This window comes from Cottoperca gobio, unplaced genomic scaffold, assembly GCF_900634415.1.
Source record: "Cottoperca gobio unplaced genomic scaffold, fCotGob3.1 fCotGob3_124arrow_ctg1, whole genome shotgun sequence".
NCBI lineage: Eukaryota > Metazoa > Chordata > Actinopteri > Perciformes > Bovichtidae > Cottoperca > Cottoperca gobio.
In genome coordinates, this window is record NW_021166794.1 from 495,963 (window position 1) to 515,316 (window position 19,354).

The 19,354-nt window shown below is 41.7% G+C and overlaps 1 protein-coding gene across 1 annotated transcript in view; it reads left to right on the forward strand.

Annotated features, from left to right (window-relative positions):
- The first annotated feature begins 2,453 nt into the window (after positions 1-2,453).
- The window catches only part of oprl1 (opiate receptor-like 1), a 99,792-nt gene continuing 82,891 nt past the window's right edge, over positions 2,454-19,354 (forward strand). The window contains exons 1-2 of the mRNA XM_029426168.1: positions 2,454-2,752; positions 9,886-10,116. Coding sequence (XP_029282028.1) covers positions 9,911-10,116 — 206 coding nt within the window. The 5' untranslated portion in view covers positions 2,454-2,752; positions 9,886-9,910. The remainder of the gene's footprint in view (positions 2,753-9,885; positions 10,117-19,354) is intronic.

Genomic DNA, 19,354 nt, shown 5'->3' on the forward strand with positions numbered 1-19,354 from the left:
AAAGTCTGTCTACATTAACTTTCAGAGATTTGAAATGTAGCTGATTATTAATATGATATGTTATTTCTATGAAAGTTGCTCAGTGGCACTGACTGATAAAATTACCCGGATCATCTGGTGATCTTTCGCATCTATGGGCCCATGGAGGAAAGTGCACAAGTGTTTCCGCCTCCTAGACGCTGGAGAGGCGGGGTTATTAGTGCATTTTACAATTTTGCATTTACAATATTACAACCGGTTGTTATTGCATTTTACAATTTTTATTTTGAGTAAATAAGGTTTTTATATAAGTGTGCATACAGAGAAGTGTATTTACCTCTAAAAAAATATCCGCTGATGCAATGCTAACAAGTATTTTTGGGCCCGGAAGTTGTAATTTCATGGTTATGCTACTCAGAAAATTGGTTCCAAAGCCTGGCTCTCTTCCCGGGGGCTTGATCCACACTTGTGCTTAACTTTAGAGTTTAAACAGTGTTAAAATGGCAGAGTGATCTGTGAATCCTTCCTGGTGGTGCATGCTGAAGTGGAGGCCTGACAACCAAGCTTTGTCATTCAGCTGCCACATAGCATCGCATTCTTCAGCTGAGATGTTTGGAGACTCAACAGGGAACTCAAATAATTATCAAACATGACTTTTTCGGTGTACTGGATGTTTAATGGAAATGATTTGTGTAAAGTAGTTTTATCTACATGACAGAACATAAAGATCTGCATCCTAGTTATACAATAAGTAGCAATAAAGTAACTCTGTAGTAGTGAGCTCAGTACATTTTGACGGATGAAGCACTGAATTTTAAGGTGGCTGTATTACATTAGTATTTCATTATCAAAATAAATAATTAACAATTCAACAAAAATATTACAAAAGCTAAAATTAGGCTGCATGCTTGGTAATGAGTGGCACTAATGGAAGGTGTAAGCTGATGGTTATTTGGTTTTAAACATGCAAAGCCCCTTTTAAATTCATACCAAAGTTTAATCAGCAGCTTTTTCACCATCTTCAATGAACTGAATCAAACAGTGCAAAACGTTGGTGCAGCAGAACACCACACTTTAAATTCACAGTATGTTAGATAACGATTGTTTTGTTGCAGACAATTAGTCTCAGCTAGAACCTGGTTGTTTTTGTGAGATGAAGGACTCAAATGACTTAATCTAATGCCAGAAAGTGAACCCAGCCCCAGACTCCTGAGGAGTCCTGAGATTACTGCTTGACCAGGCATCAAACTGACACAGTTACAGCCAGGAAATCACTCATTGAACACACACACACACACACACACACACACACACACACACACACACAGACACACACACACACACACACACACGCACACACACTCATAACAAGCAATTTGGCTGATGTGTCAGCTCAGGTCAGGAGACCAACAATTTGCTCGTGCACACATTATATTTAATAGCTTATTTTTTATTCCAGTGATAAACTGATTTCTGCTACTTGTTTACAAACAAATCAGCTGTTATTCTGCAGCAAGTACCAGCACTTATGGTAGAGTCACACTTATGTTAGGGTAATATTCATTCTGTCTAATAAACTCAAGCATGTGTTTAATGTTTCAAAGGAAGTTTGTGATACGTCACATGACCAGGTTGCAAACTGCAGCACACTGTACACTGTTGACAGGTTGCTCACTGTGCTCATGAGTCCTATTGTTATGTTTTATTACCCACATCTGCATGACATCATCGGACATCAAAGCAACAGGTTGTTTTAGTCTGATCATGTGTGCATGTGTTCCTCTTAAGATGTTGAACTGCAGGTTCTGCTTTAAACACCCTTCAGGATCAAACACACACACACACACACACACACACACACACACACACACACACACACACACACACACACACATGTATACATGGTTGTATGTGCTGTATAAGAATGTCGGGATACACGTAGCTGCAAAGAGCAGTCCGCCTTCCCGAAATGTGCATACAAGTAGATGGGTTAGTAGTGCGGAGATTGAGAAGGGAGAGGAAGAGAAGGGGGAGAGTTATTGAGCAAGCCCTCATCGATCAGGGAGAGAGAGAGAGAGAGAGAGAGAGAGAGAGAGAGAGAGAGAGAGAGAGAGAGAGAGAGGGAGAGAGATAAGAAAAGAATGGAAGAAAGCGCAGCGCCTGACTGCATCTTTATCCCAGCAGACCACTCCTCTCTCTCTCTCTCTCTCTCTCTCTCTCTCTCTCTCTCTCTCTCTCTGTGTCTCTCTCTCTCTGTCTCTCTCTCTCTCTCTCTCTCTCTCTCTGTCTCTCTCTCTCTCTCTCTCTCTCTCTCTCTCTCTCTCTCTGTCTCTCTCTCTCTCTCTCTCTCTCTCTGTGTCTCTCTCTCTCTCTGTGTCTCTGTGTCTCTCTCTCTCTCTCTCTCTCTCTCTCTCTCTCTCTCTCTCTCTCTCTCTCTCTCTCTCCCCCCCCTCCTCTCTTTCTCCCCCCTCTGTATCTCTGTCTGCCTGCCAGCTGATGCTGACTGGAGGTAAAGGTTTTTCTCTCCCCTTCTCATCCTGGGGAAAAAACCTGGACGCACTGACGGAGATTTTGGACACCGGCTACGACTTGGTGATGACAGCGGGAGGGAAACTGCGAATTTTAAGAAAACAAACCAACAACCGAGAGAGAGAGAGAAAGCGCACAGAGAGCAAGACATTACACAGTAACGCAGGAGGAAACACAACAACTTCCAGCGGTTGTGTCCCCGGGGCGGTCTGCAGGGAGCTGGAGAGCTGTTGCTACCAGAAAGGTAAGATATATCGCAGCCCGCTTCAACAATGCAAATATGTACGTATATGTGCATGTATGTCGACATACGCGTGTGTCCTGGACCACCACAGTGGGCACTGCGTGTGAATACTCGCCTGTGTCAGTCTGCAGTCCGTCACTGTGTTTATGTTGAGCTGCTTCAGCTGAAAGGTTGCCATAACACACTGTATAGATACTGATGGCGCGTGGCGCGGCGCGTGCGTGACGTGCTTGTATTTTCTTTCTTTAAGTGTTAGTATCTGCGCATTCTTGGTGCATTTATGTGTGATTGCTGTGCGCGTGGTGCGTCTTAATGTGTTTACACTTGCTTCATTTTGTGGTACGTTTAAGTGACAGGTCGCATGGCCAAGAAATGGAGAAGTAGTTTGATGCTAAGTGTGTTTACTTCAAACACCTGCTCTGATCAGTGTGTAATGAATGTGTGTGTGTGTGTGTGTGTGTGTGTGTGTGTGTGTGTATGTGGTGCATTTTGGGGTCTTATATGTTGTGTCAGGAGGGGAAGGCTTTGATTATTCTCATTGTGTCTTCACTGTAAGTGTGACTTTGAAGCAGGTCTGTGTGGAAGTGTGTTAATGACAAAACTGCAGAACACTAAATGAAGACCACATCAGTTGTTGCCACATGTGCAGTACTTGAGAACATTAGTAGATACGAGACATACCCGTACGTTTGTTTCACAGTTAACATACACACACAAACAAATGACCTGACGTGACTCAGAAAGTGGAGTCTAACAGAGGGATTCACATCAAGGTCAAACCCAGTGGAGTTTTGCTGTCAGGTGAACTTTGCATGTAAGGGATGTAGATGAAGAGCGAGAGGAAGCATCTTCTCACGCATATTTACTGAAATTCTTCTGTCCTCAAGATATCTTCTATACTCAGGACTGTCCTCACGTCAGGGCTGTATTCAAGACCAACTTAATCGAGTCCAAGTCAAGTCCAAGACCAGGTCCAGTCGAGTCCCAGTCAAGACCGAGTCCAGAGCTCCAGTCCTCTGCTCTTGTGCGTAACTGTGCGCACACATCTTGGATCACAGCTCATTTTGGTTATTGCATGCAAAATAGCAGATAACAGACTAGTTGTATCGGGGTATAAATACTTACGCGTCACACACGAGACCAACAGGTCACGAGTGCAAGACAAGTACAAGTACTACAGCCCTGACTCACACGTCTCCAAATTATGAATGTGACCCTTGATTAGTGTTACATTTGCACAGTTTCATCATGAAGAAAGGTCCATAGATTGGGATATAGAATATTTTCGTTTTATTAGAAGCATTTCTAATGGAAGATATGCAGCATGACTACTTTAAAAAAAAACTAAACATAGGCAGCCTACACAAAGTCAGTTTTAGTCGCTGAATTTCTTGAACTAATATATATATATAAATATGTATATGTACGATATACATATATATTGTATATGTTATAGTATTTGACCAGACAAGTCTAACTCAAAGTCCACTTACTTGCTTGATCCAAAGTGTTTGGATGAACCACACTGTCTTCATTAGCAGTTTATTTTATTTATAGGAACATCACGTTAGCATTAGAATTGAAACACACTTTTATGCACACTGACAATGTTAAGTTAAGTTAAGTGTTTGTACAACACCTGTCCACTGTAGGCTTCTTAAAACACAAGTTGAGATGGAAAACATGTAATAAAATAAATCCACAAATACATACAGAGAATACTGATTGTCCGAATGAAGTTTTGCGTGATGCAATGCAACAGTTAGCGTTCATTGAGGCCTGAATTCATTAAGCGTGGAAGCAGCACGACCATGAGGCCATTTACATATTAGATTTGAGTTGCAATAGCTTATAAAGCTTCCAAAGCTGAACATATTGTGTTTTTATCGTCCCTACTTTTACAGCCTCATGATGACATGGTCTTATAGTTGTACATGTTGAGGCCTGTGACCAGGTCGTGGTGCGGTATGATAGGCGTGTAGAGCTGTGTTGAGTGGCATACTGTACTTTCTGATGAATCTGAAGCAGTTGAGATTTGTTTTCATGAACTTTCCATTACCCTGCACACTTTTTTAAGAAAAATCAACTATTCGGACAAAGTCTCCATTATAGTCTCGTCAGATGGATGAACTCATGCAGAATAATCTCTCTCTGCTTATTAAAGATGAAAGCATATTTGTGAATAGCACTGTGAAGCCAGAGGTTTTCCAGTTATGACCAATGACTCGCACATAAAAGATGTTCAAAGAGTAATTGTCGACAAAGATCCTGACATCAGTTGAAGTCAACTGATCCGCTAAGAAAGAATCAGCGACGCTACAAGTTATTAACCACATCTGGTCAGACCTGGTACAACGTGAAACAGAATAGAAAGAGAGTTCTGCGATGAGAAGCCAGTGAACCAATCAAATCCTCATTAAACGGAAGAGTACTTGAAGACATTTGCATGAAAAGAACGACACATTACTGCATATCGATCGTCTATGTGTAGAGCCGCGTGTTATCCTGCAGTCACAGACCTTCACCGGTGAGTAACCAGCTGCTTAATTTCAGAGCTGAGAATTTGTGATAAAGCCGGATAATCATTACTGGCATCCTTCACTGTCCACTGTGTTCTGTCTCAACCTGGAATGCCCTATGGTACATCATTATTTCCACCACCTAGTACTCCAGCATACTTTGTTGTTTCCCCCCATACAGCGGTTTGAATCAGCTGCACAGCATGGCAAGATGCTAATGTGTGCAGCATGCAGTGTTAGCATCAGTGCACAACAACAGTAGAAACAGAAGCAGCGACATTTGTTATCAGTGTAGTCCAACCACTCGCTGCAGCAGAGACAAAACAGAGACCGAGATTGTGTCTTTTTATTTAACCGTAACCATTTAGACAACCACGAACAAGCTGAAAGGTTGAAAATAAGCAGAGACGACATCTCCCTCCATAGTTTACCTCAACTTTGTCGGCTTGTTAACAGCTGTTTGTGTTACAAGTGTCTTCTCAAGGGGGACGTTTTTTGAGCCTGCAGGATTGTTCTGCAACGACTGGAACGTCCGGGTACTTGTATGCCGTAGATGTTGATTAGATGTGAACGGTAAACCTATTTACCACTTTGAATTAGGTTGAGTCCGTTTCACACCACCGGGGTTGCGCCCGAAAGAATACAAATACTGTCACACACGCCATAAAAATACATCCAAGCAACTCATTAATTTAACACACATGTGATTATAGTCAGATACACGCCCCATATGGGGAAGTGATAATTAAAAGCCTGTTCATTTACACACTTGGAGATTTCTTGCCAGCTCTACTTCCTGCATATGGCAGTTTAAACGGTGTTGCTTGTAGCCTGGATTATCACGTTATATAGCCTACGACTTCTTTGTTTTATCTTAGCAGGTCAGGTGTGTAGCATGAGTTCCCATGGGGATCTACCCCGGTAAGAAGTAAACCACGGTCGCAGGACTAAAAAAACGCAGGATTAAACTCAAAGTTACCTCGCTAACCCCAAATCCTGCTTCCTAGTACAGGCCTCTGCTAGCTTACCACCCAAGGATGGCAACGGAAGGCACCAAAAACGGGTGGAGCAACGTCAACTGTCTAACCTCGTCCGACTGCGTACTTTTCGGCAAACTTCAAATTCCACACACGCGCAGGAAGTGCACGTTCATTCCTGCCAAGTGTCTATATAGTAAAGTATTACAGAAACTGCCCTGGGCTCAATTTAACTTAATTTCCATACGTTGTAATACACGTCTTATTACAACATTTCACGTCTCATTTAAATGCCACCAACACAAAGGTTTATATGTAAGTCGCTATACATCAACGTGCATCATGCATCATGTATCAACACACACAGCACTGTTACATAGTTACAACCTGTCTGAAGAGCTTTCCTTCATCTCTGATATATCGCTACTTCTCCTGTACACTAAGCTGTCCTGTAGTGAGAAATGACTAAGCAGAAAGAGCACAAACTGACAGAATAAAAAGAACGGCCATGGCTGACCTGAACATCCCCGGTTTTAGTTTAGCTGGTGACACTTGTTGCAGGTCACCCGCCCACCCCCCCGCTCTCCATCACCGTTGCAGTTGATAGAAACACCACACGATACACATTCATTGATTAAGATAACATAAATGCCATCTGAGGTTGGAAGCAGTAAGTCAGAGTTACTGCTGCTCCATTATGTCATCATTTTATTAGGACTGTTCAGGAACTTTGCTTAAAACTTGACATTTGGGTGGACACATACTTAATGCGCTGTTGCATGCAGTAACAGTAATAAAAAAAACATCAGTCTCATTAGTGATATTTTGTCCTCGCACACGTATTAGAAGTGGTACAGTGGCCCACCCAAAGTGCCACTACAGCCTTACATGGACACACACTTCAGGCTCTAAGTTTAACTGCTTATTCATCAAAGCTTCGGCAGCCAAAACACACACACAGCAACACAAGCACACGCACACACACTGTCTGCTGCAGTGTAGATCGAAACCTCTAAAACCAAACGCACCGTTTCTTCGATGTGGATGTGAGAAGGGAAGGGAGGAAATGAAAAAGATGCCAATAGAGAAGAAGGGATGGAAGGATGAGCAAAGAAAGAGATATTATAGCATCTACAGTATACACGCTGTGTATCGAGCCTGGCAGTAACCCCGGGGAAATTCAGCAGCACAGCAGAGTTGCTTTGCTGTTTTGATTTGATGAATATTCATGATCAGGCAGAGAGAGGGAGGGGGCCTTGTTCACGTCAGCATTTTGATGTGTCGCTGCTGCAGCTCGCATGACGAGGTGTTGCTAAGAAAGAGAGTATTGCCTGTGTAACCAAAGCCCTGCTGCTAGCTTATGTCTGAGACACCCTGCGAAGAAAACCAATGTCAGCTGCTTGTACGCGCAATCTTATTCTCTCAGTGCCCATCCAAAGCTCGTAATCACAGATGAGGGTGAGGAAGTGGACTGAACAGTCCACGGAGAGCTTCACCTTCAGGCTTAGCACCCTCTTCACCACGCTCTACAGCCCAGTACAGCATCTGCGTTACAACTGCTGCCACACCACTGCACTTGTTGATCTGATACCCCATCTTACCTCCTGTCATGAACAAGCAACCTCAAAATGCTTCAACTCTTTAAATATCGTGCAGGATCTCGCTCCCAACCCGTGTACTGAATACTGACTTGAATACTTGAAGTGCTCTAGACCTCAGATTCGACACCCACATCGTAGATTTATTCAGCAATTTCTGGGTCTGGAATGAAGTGTTTTCCTTCACCACTGTGGCAGCTCAATGACATTTCTTTACCGACTACTCAATTCTTTTGTCCGCCACTTCTGAAATCTATGTACTTTAGAACACTGGGTCAGCGGTGACAGATAGTAGAAATATGGAAGACAACCTTAATTCAGGAAAAAACTTTGATTTAGCTTTTTCTAAGCCAACATTTAACCTGTATTTGGCAGGTGACGTGCTAATTTGTATTCCTTGCTTCCCGTTGATGGACAATCTGCTTGTCAGAGAAACACTCAACCAAGCCATATATATTCACACCACAGGCAGCACTTGCAATCAGCTGTAGCTAATTAATGTTCAGTCCGTCTGTATTGAGCCAAAGATTGCTAACAGACGACAGACAAAAGGTAGTGCTTCGACATTTTCAGCCAACGAAAGGTAATTAGACGTCCTTGAGGTTTTTCAGTCTGAAGTTAATGCTGAAAGGTAAACCTAATAAGACTAGAGAACACAATGCTAGTCCTAATGCCTGCAGGGAAACAATGGCAATTCAGACTGATTATCAAGCTAACAATGTGTATTCATCCACACCTGAAAATAGTCCCTAAAAAATACATTATTTCCTCCTGCAAGAACCCAGGTACCATATGTATATGTATACAAGTGACACCTTCATTTGGGTCCTTTACTGTAAACGCAGAAACCGTTTTTTGTTGGTTGTTGAAAATCTTTTCTTCTGCTTTAGAATTATCGGTGGTGAAAAGTATCTGTCCACTGCTTTCTCTCGCTCTCTTTTCACTGCATTAACAGCCATACATATTGATGAAATCTCCCCCTCTCTCTCCCTCATTCTTTCCCTAAGCCTCACACATCTTGGCATTAATATATTCCTCACGTGGTAAATTAATAGTAAATTTGATGTCAGTTCCTCTCCTTTTGTTTTTGCTAGAGTTCTCGTCCTTTCGGTTTCCTCCATTCCTTTTCTTCCTTCCCCTCCTCCACATCTACTCACCCTTTCTTTGCTCTTTCTCCTCTATTCCTTTGCTTCTCAAGCGTCTTCCTCCCTCCCTTACTGTCTCTCTGTGTTTTGATCCTCATCTCTTAGTGTCTTCCGTCATCTTCCATTTCTTTCATGTTTATATTTTTTTATCCCCCCCCCCTGTCCTTTCCACTTCATGTATCCACCCTACCACTGCTTAAAGCCACCTGTGTTTACATTCAGAGCAACAGAAAGCAGTGTGACATTGTATTACTTGGTTCAGAGATTGTGCGTACAAAGACTGACTTTCACATCAACCACGTGTCCAACACTTGATGTTGCTTTCTGTAAACCTGAAGAAGATCTTTTTATGACCTTAACAAATGATTATTTTTGACAAACAGATGTGTATTTGTTGTTTACTTGTAAGCCTTCTGCATTTTACAAGGTGAACAAATCCTGTAGCCTTATGTACCTTTTATCAATCATTTTGGGTTATAACCCAAAATAATATTTTGATTCATTGCTTTGGTGTTTTGATTATTAAACCACTGGGCATTAGGGGAACACACATGTGTTTCATGAAGCATGCAACAGGCCTTACAAGGACAACTATTTCAAATTGTCAACGTCGCAAATATGTAAATGTTTTTGTTCAAACTGATCATAAGGGTCAAATATTCAACTTGCTTGCATTGTACTTTATGGATACATTGAAAACATCTTTCTTAGGAGGTGTGATTGTGTTTAGGACAGGAATGTGTAATAAATAGTAATAAAAAGTACTTTCCAAACTCCTTGTGAATTCTCGTTCGCATGACGTTTTGCATCAAGTTCGACGAAAAGTGGTTGTGAAAGATAGCACGTCATTATTATGACTATATTAAGATATGATGTGTCACTCCTTTCCGTCAGGTGAGTGTACAACTCTCGGTCCGAGATGGAGTTCCCGGACGACTACCTGCTGGCCAAGCTGGGTCACCAGCTCTACAACGACTCGTTCTTTCAGAACAACTTCAGCGGCACCTTCAACGACACCGAAGCCTTACTGCCAACGGGGGTCAAGGTCACCATCGTGGTCGTCTACATGATCGTGTGTGTCATCGGCCTGGTGGGAAACTTCCTGGTCATGTATGTCATCATAAGGTAAGAGAAACCTGAGTTTCTGCACGTACCTAGTACACATTTATTGTGTGAGACTTCCAAACTAACACGGGCTTCTAGAGAATTCTTGTAACAAGTTGACATTGGAAATGTTTTACATACTTCTACTACGCTGACACATGTTTTCACTTGGTGTAAGTAGTTTATGTAACTATTTCAGGACTCCTAACTTACAAGGACTTAATGCAATACTTTTTGCAATAAGCCTTGACGCCACTGTTCGCCCACTCTTGTTGAAAAGGATTTATGTTCGGTCTTCATGGTTTCAACACACAAATCTCTCCAGCCCAGACTTTTCACCTGCTCCTCTAAATCCAAGGCTTTGGAGTCAGGAATGATGATATTACCACTGTTGCTATAGCAATCCACTCTGAAAGGATGAAATACTTTAAATAATACATCTATTAATAATCTAGTGTAAACATATACGAATGCTATTAGATCTTTTTAGTTGCTTTTAGATGTTGTGAGAACTCACTGTTCAGTGTCACTGCAGCTGCTCCGTCTCACTACGTCTGTCAGAAGTTCAGCCACCGTCACCGCGGCCCATCCACACTGCTGAATTATTAGTGTATTATTGAATAACTTTACATCACCATATCACCAGGGATCAAAAGCCAAAACCATTGATTTATACTCAACATTATTCCGGTAATAATCCGTAGCTGCAGCGTTAGCGGGTGTTGGGCTCCTTCAAAAGGTTTACGACTTTCAAGTGTGTGTGTGTGTGTGTGTGTGTGTGTGTGTGTGTGTGTGTGTGTGTGTGTGTGTGCCCGATTGCATATATATTTTGGTAGAAAGTCTGTTTTTTCTGTGTGGTGTGTTTGCACGTATTCCTTGTGGACTTGTTTGAAACAAGCATCGGTGAACACCAGGGTGTTGTGTGAGTTAGTGCTTGTGTGCAGTCATCGTTGGCCCGATGGGCAGCCGCTGTCTGCTCATGTATATCGTGTCGAATGCGGAGAATGTGTGTGTGTGTGTGTGTGTGTAAGACTTTGTGTTTTTTGGGATACTTTTGCTCTGTATTTAAGGTCAATATTTGTTTGAGACAGACAGCAAGCAGTATAACACATGATTGACAGCTCTGTCCTTGATTCTGGTTTTCAAATTGGAGAATAGCAGAGATGTTGTCAAGTTTCTCCCCAAAAGTTGAAAGATTTACACACACACACACACACACACACACACACACACACACACACACACACACACACACAGATGATGAATCACCATGATAATCAACCTTCTTTCCTGCCTAAGCATGTCAGCTCTCAGCCTTTGCCCCCCAGTAAAGAGGACTACCCCTAACAACTTGTCGTCATCGAGGGTGTCAGAAGGCAGCAGCGTCCATTATTTAACTGTGTCATGTTGGATGAAAGGGCTGATTACTCAAGATGGCCGACCTCAACACTTGCCATTACCAAATGAGGCCGAGCAAAGCCCAGGTCTCGACCCTCATTAGCCTCTAATCCCCGGCAAAGTGAATTTCTGTTATTGCATTGGATACCTTTACTCACACAGCTCCAGAGGTTTACTAAGGTTTACAGCAAGACGCATGTCAAAAGCAGGAGGAAGCCGAAGAATAAGATAACGTCAAGCTTTCTGAACGCCAACGTCTATTTAGAAATAAGGTTAATTGTGCGGGCAAAATCTAAAATATTTACAAATGCTAGCCACGAGAAGAATCAAGGTCTGTACACAGCTCTGTAATAAAACAAGATTGTTATTTTACACTGGTTGGTTACTTATCTCTACTCACTACTCATGTTCAACAACGACTTAAGCAGTAAAACAAGATTTCATAAAAACAATCACTGCGGGTTGTGGATGGTAATGACTACTTGTGTGCATAATGTGTCACCAGAAGCCTGTCAGTCCAACAAAGGGTGAAGCAGCACCCAGTGCGATGCAGTGGGAACATCCTCCGTGCCGTGCAGCCTGCCGCCTACACCGCTAGTTAATCGGATGCAGATGGCATCGTTCTCTTGGACGGATTAGAAGAAAAAAGTACACCTGGGCGGTCCGCCCAAGTGAAGTCTATGTATGGGGAAAACACTGTATTATACGAGCTGTCAGAGGCACCTGAATATAAAGAGCTCGAAAGCATTAAAGAATAATCTCAGATTCCGTGCAGGTCGGAACATCAACCGAGTGCTCTGAATTTTAAGATGTCCAATTACAATGTGTTGTAATAACCTGGGATGGACTCACATCTTATTCAGGAGGGATACAGCATGTTCAGGAGCTCACGTCCTATAACAGTGGGCTGCCTCAGCAACTCTCTTAACCACGCAGAGAGACTTTAAGAAATAATCACAGCTCAGAAAAGTCTGAGTCATTCTTTGGAAGCAGATGGGAAGAGGTGACATTTAACCTACTCAAACACATGCCCACACACAACACACTCACATTTTACTACTACTGTGTTCACATAAAAAGGCAAAACTGTAAAGCTCCATCAGTTCCTGTCCAGTGAGACCATTGAAACATCTAGCTGGAGCATCTTTGACATCACTCACAGGAGTTTTGTAGTTTGGGTTTAATACTGTGTTCTGCCACCATCTTTGTCAGTTACTAAAGCTATACAATATGGATTGTAGCCAGCAGGGTGAGTCAGAGCAGAGTAAAGCAAAGACAAGCTAATAAATATAACTCTTTAATCCATCTTTTCGGGCGTACTCTACCTAAATAACATGCCAGAAACATCAGTTTATAACTCTGTAAAAAGGTAAATAAGCCAATTGTACAAAGTCTGTCTACAAGACTTAGAGAGTACTACAAATGACCACAAGTGATGTCATTTGAATTGGTTCTTAGAAAATGAAATGAAATTTGGGGGCATGGAGTTAAAAAGCAGTGATTTCACCAGACCTCTGTAGCCCATTCAAAGATACATTAGCCGCTACTAGCATAGCACATCCGAATTTCCGACCCAACTGTTAGGGATTGAGTTGCATTGTGGGTAATGTAGGCCCCAGATTTGACAAGGAACAAGAATATGTGGTATTAATAAAGGTGATATTACAGTTATTTTTACAGTTGTATTACAGTTTTAAACTTCCCATTGTGATTGCTGTGTGAGAGCTGTTTATAAATGTGGCTGATGTAATACTACATGCTTCTCTACTCTTTTTAAGTTTATACCTCACAAACTTAACATTACATTACATGACAGTTCATTTAGCTGACGCTTCTGTCCAAAGCGACGTACAAAAAGTGCAAACAATCATGGAGATACAACTCCGAAGAGCAAGAATCTTGTAAGTACAATAGCTTCACATAGATACAATCGTATAAGTGAACACTGTCTTCAAATAAGCCAGTTTGAAGTGCAACATAAGTGCAACATACAGAAACAATAGAATACAAATTCAACTATTAGCTATAAATAAGCCAAACCAATATAAGTGCAACATACAAAGAACAGTTATTTTGTTTTCTTCATTGGTCGAGGTGCAGTCGACACAGGTGAGTTTTCAGTCTGCAGAAGGTGTGAAGACTGTCTGCTGTCCTCACATCAATGGGGAGGTCGTTCCACCATTTTGGAGCCAGGATAGCAAACAGTCGGGTTTTGTTTGAGGGAAATCTGGATCCCACTCGTAGTGAGGGAGTGGCAAGCCGATTGGTCGATTGGTCGATGCAGAGCGAAGTGAACGCGCTGGGGTGTATGGTTCGACCATGGCCTGGATGTAGGAAGGGGCTGATCCATTCAAAGCACGGTAGGCCAGCACCAGAGTCTTGAAACAGATTCGGTAACTTTTGATAACTTTGTCCTTCACACTGTGCTGCCTCTGCAATTCCTCACAGTCACAGCTAAGACAATTGAGTCACTCTATAAGCCACATGTGACATCAAACCCACAAAATCAATCCTACACTGTAATTATTAATTACTGTAAAATGTCTCCCTCGTGGTGTAGCGACATCAGATGGAGGAGAGAACCAAAAACAAAAATAAGCTTTGCTGCTCACATGTCCGCTGTGATGGAGGGATGCAGGGACATTGGGAGGCCGTCATCGTGAGACAAAGAGAGACCGACAAAGACACAGAGGGACTCTGGGATTTGTCCAGTGGGTGGTTCTCTTGGTTATTTGGCCTCAAGCAGAGATAGAGATGGATCAACATGCCCATGAATATTAAATCAATGGGACTCTTTCATGTTACAAATAAAGGAAATCAAATTCAAAAGAAAGATACATACATACACCATACATAAAGTGTTGGTGACAGCGGACAACAGATACAGACACAGACTAGTCTTCACATTTATGACAACAATTCAGAAACACTGGTGAAGAATGGATTAGATTATTTGCAGTTGTGGCTTCACATGAACCCATCTTGAACTGAAACTGATTGTTAACTTTAATGCTTCTGTCCAAACTGGTTGTAAAGAGATCAAGACCAAAGTCACCAACATCAGTGATATACTTGGTTATTTTGAAGCATTTATTTGAAGGTAAAGAAGTTGCATAATGTTGTAACAAAGAGCAAACATTTAGTTATTGGTCTGTAATGGGACCAAGTGGCTTCCTCCAGTGCTGAGACATGAAGCCAACGCGAAAGTGCCAAAAAGTGTCGTTCCACACTTAAAGCTCTAAAACCTAGTCAATCCCTATAGACCCAAAGCTAAAATACCCGATCTTGTAGTAGAAATACACGTTAGCCGTACTGTACGAGCTCTACTGCGTCACCCCGGCCCGTTTGGATCAGCCGTAAGTGCCTAGAAATCTATGGGAGACGTCACGGAGACCTTTGTATTGATATAGTCTATGGATGGAACACTAAACTCCCGTCTCTTGTATGAATGTCAGACTCACTACACTCCCGTCCATCACTGCACTGCCAACACCTTTACTGTCAGCCTCTCTACAGAAAGGGCTTTTTGACACTGGAAAGAAATTGCAAGGCACAGAATGGTGAATAACATAATGAACATCATTTGTAAAGAACAAGATCACTTTTGACTGTATTCTATAGATTCTGTCCCCCAGAAAGGATCCCTTCAGTGCCCGTGTGAGCTGGAGGACAAATAACAGCAATCCATGACTCTCAAGGTTCATTTGTCTTGATGGTACTGTGTTATGACAGACCTACCCATTAAACATGTATTGCTGTTTCTAGCTCATGGTCAGCAGCGATGTAGTTTCATCTCTTCATTCTGCTCTTCACTTTCTATCAGTGGAAATGATACAAAAAAGTCAGACGATCGGCCGATCTTGTTTACTGTAAAATGAGCTGAACGTCGTCTTCTGGCAGGAGAAACTATTTTAAGCTTGCAAACACAAAATCCGGTTAAAACAGCTCGAAACCAGATCACTGTTTAGCAACGAAAATCAGTAAGATTACCAAACATTTGGTCCAAATGGATGCAACAAGTTGTTTTGATTTGTTCTCACACATCACATTACAGTTAATTTAGCTGACACTTTTGTCCAAAGCGACTTACATTAAGTGCAAACAACCAAGCGGATACAATCTTGGAAGTACATTAGCTTCAAATAGGTGAAATCATTTAAGTTCAGCAAAATAGCTTCAAATAAACCAAACCAATGTAAGTGCTACATACAGAAATAAGAGCATACAATCGTGTACAATCATGCACACTGTGGGCTAACTTGATAATTCTAAATACAGCATATTATATGGGTAAACAAACATGCAACCGATACATACAAACAATAAAAGCCATCAAGCAGCATTTATTGAGGTTGCGTGTCTGTCAGGAAACTCCTCTCTCAGCTCCTCTCTCAGCTTCCTTTTTGCTTTTTGTTTCCCCAGACATGCTTAGCGTGTTATCAGATATCAACGCTGTCAGAGTAACAGTAGAGAAAAAGAGTTTGGACTTGCAGAGCACTGCAGTGCAGGCGTGTGTTTGGCTCATAGCAACAACACGAGCCAAGAGCAGAGATTTCTACGAGCATCTGTTTAGTGCTACAAGGGCAAAACAAAAGAGAAGGTGGACCACAGGGAGAGAGAAACATCCTGCTGAATTCAGCATAGAGCAGCCCCGAGACAGAGAGAAGAGAGGATGGCAGGCTGAAGCTGTGTTCACATGGAGCAGGTTTTGTGTGTATGTGTGTGTGTGTGTGTGTGAAGTGCTGCCTGGAGGGATTTTTGTAGAGGAAAAAGGGTTCTGTTTCCATAACAACAGACCGATCCACGTTGCACATTTTAGGACATCATCAGGCCTTAGCATCGGTTCTGATATCTCAAGATGCCATCATTCCTTGGAGCAAAAATAACACACGTTGTTAAATCTAAGGTGTCATACGACTGCACCAACAGGCCTTGCTCAGGGGAATCTGTTTCTGAAGAGACAATGTTACGTGAAGGAGCACTTTCAAGGCTTGAAGATGATTCCCTAGTTGTATCATCCGTACAAACCATGAGCAACTGTATTTGCAAATATCTGCTTTGATTAAGGGTCAAATGCACAAGGGGCCTACTTAAATGGTCCAGGAGACTCAAGTGTTTCTATGGCAGCCCACTGTAATCATGTCCACATTTGACCATTTTGCACCTAATGATATAAATACTATGACAATGTTCAGTGCTAATGCACGAGGCAGCATTGCTCTTTATGTAAGCAAGGCACAGAGTCAGGTGGAAGTCAGGATGTGGGCGTCTAGTGCATTTGACTTATATATGTTATTGTTTATCCCATAACCATGATTTCTCTAACCTTAATCATACCTGTTTTTTTGTTGTTTTTTTAAAGGTTAGTATTTAGTGTGTTTTGAAATGCATATTGTGCCTTTAGTTGGTTAACTAAAGGAGTGGACCCCCATAATGAGCTGATTAGAAGCAGCTGGAGGAGTTATGGAGATAATTGAGAATGAATGAAGCGTAAAGGTAGATTTCCTGATTGAATTTACGCAGAGCTTCACATTTATTCTGATTGGCTAAAATGCCAATCAGAAGGAAATTATTTAACTTCTTTCATTTTTTCCACTATTTGCTCTTTATCAGAAAATGTTTTTATATAAATACATGGTGATACATGGTTTTTATGCATATCAGTAAGGTGATGTGTGTGTTGTCGTGTATGTATTTGCTGTTCCGTGGTGTAAAAAAGCTATTTATAAACTCAGCCGTTAGACATTTGATCTCAGCCTAAGATCCCGAAAACATGACCAGACTTTCAGTTACAAAGCGACAAGTCAGTTTGTGTCAGTTTTGACCATCTGCTGCGGAGCATATCTGGCATTTGAACTGAGTTTTTGGAACCAGAGAGTCTAATTAGGTTGTGTGTGTGCTCTGAGCTGCACTGACTCGCCCAATTATCCGAATCTCCAGATAAACAGGCTGCTGGTCTGTGAGCGGAGTTTGTCTGGTTTGTTTGATATAAAGAGAAATCCACTCTGAGAATAAATAAAAAGTGGCAGCACAAAGTATCAATCACGAGCAGCTTCTCATATAACTATAAAGGGTTCAATTGCACCGCAAATTGTATTTTTCTTATATCTGATTTTCATCCAGATTTTTGTGTCGACTGTTTTTAAATTGAAACTAGTTTTTTTGTATTTGTTTTTGGGACATTTTTAAAACGAATAAATTAAACCTGAACAATATAGTGATCCCTAATAATGCTGGCTTAAGGCCCTGTCACACATATCTGTATGGCAGAAACATATGCTGGCGTATATGAAAATCCAAATACGTCCAACTTTTCATCGGATCGGAAAAGTGAACATATACAGATAGGCATGTCTAACCTATTGATAGAGTATCACTTACTAATACAAAATGTATCAGACGAATACCCAACGAATACATAACGTATACAACAATATGGTGTATACAAAATATCGGCAACACGCTGGTGTACGTTGGTATAAGGTAAGGTATAAGTAGCATTCGTTAAGAGCTCACTGTGTTACGCTGGGGTGCGTTGTTGAACGCTGATGTTTTGAGCATGTTCAAAATTACCAGACGTACCCGACAGCAGACGTTACGTTAGACATACGTGAATATGGAATACGTACGTGAATACTTACCTACGTAAATACAGTACGTAAATACCTACGTGACTACGTTAGAGGAACGTTAGATATCGGCTACGTCGGCTGACGGTGAATCAGCCAATCTATTGACAACGAGTGGATACCCTATTCCTACCCGATGTTAAGATTATGCCTGACGACGGAGTAACTTATTAAACGTGTTTCTACAGGACAGCTAGCGTTCAGCATGTTAGCCGTTCTCCAGCATCAGCATGACGTGAACCAGATGGCACTTTTCCAGCTCCGTTGTCCAGACGCTCTGATACGTTTTAAATAAATAAGTGATACGATATCAATGTTTGACATGCGTATAATAATTAGTTATGTATTAGCTATGTATGCGTCAGCTACAACACCGCTGTGGAAAAGTTGGACGTATTTGACGTTTCTGCCATATGGAGCTGTGTGACAGGGCCGTGTGTCTGCCGTGTTCGGCTTATCGTCTACGTCCTTCAAATGATCACAACTTACCCTTAATTTATGTCAACGTATTGCCGATATTTCGTATGCGCCGGCACACGCTTCTGTCATACGGACATGTGTGACAGGGTCTTTACAGCTTATCCCTTTGTTGGTAGAAACCGAGATGGCAAAAGCCAAAAACGGCAAACTTGAGACTGAAAAAGCAAAGTCTGACAAACTAATGTGTGAAGTCACGGTGACTTCTACGTCTTAAAAGCCTAAGATTATTTGTGGCACTTTACATGATATCAGTCCATGTAGCTGTTAATGCTGTGACGTCAGCCAATACGTGTCTCTCTGAATAGACAGAAAAATCACACACTTATACTTTGGCTCAGAGACATGAAGCTGACTGAACAGCTAATTATGCACAGATGGTATGAGTGTGTGTGTGTGTGAAACCCCAAGCACACACACATTGTTGATTTTGAACCTCATTAGTCAGCTCTTCAGAGGACTTCAAAAGAATAACATTAATATAGTGTGTGTGTGTGTGTGTTTGTGTAAGTGTGTCCTTGTCATTAAGCATCTGTCCAAAGGTCAAAATCACCTTTTTTTGTGTGTTTTCATTTACAACCTTATCCTCTGGAAACATATCATTCATACCAAAAACGAGGTGAAGAGGTGATGGTCAAGCTTGGGGGTGTTATTCTGAGTTTCTTAGTTAAAACAGGTTGAAGCAGATGGGAACAGAGTCAAAAATAGAGAGGTCAATAAATACAGAGAAGGAGACAAAATATCTTCGTCACATT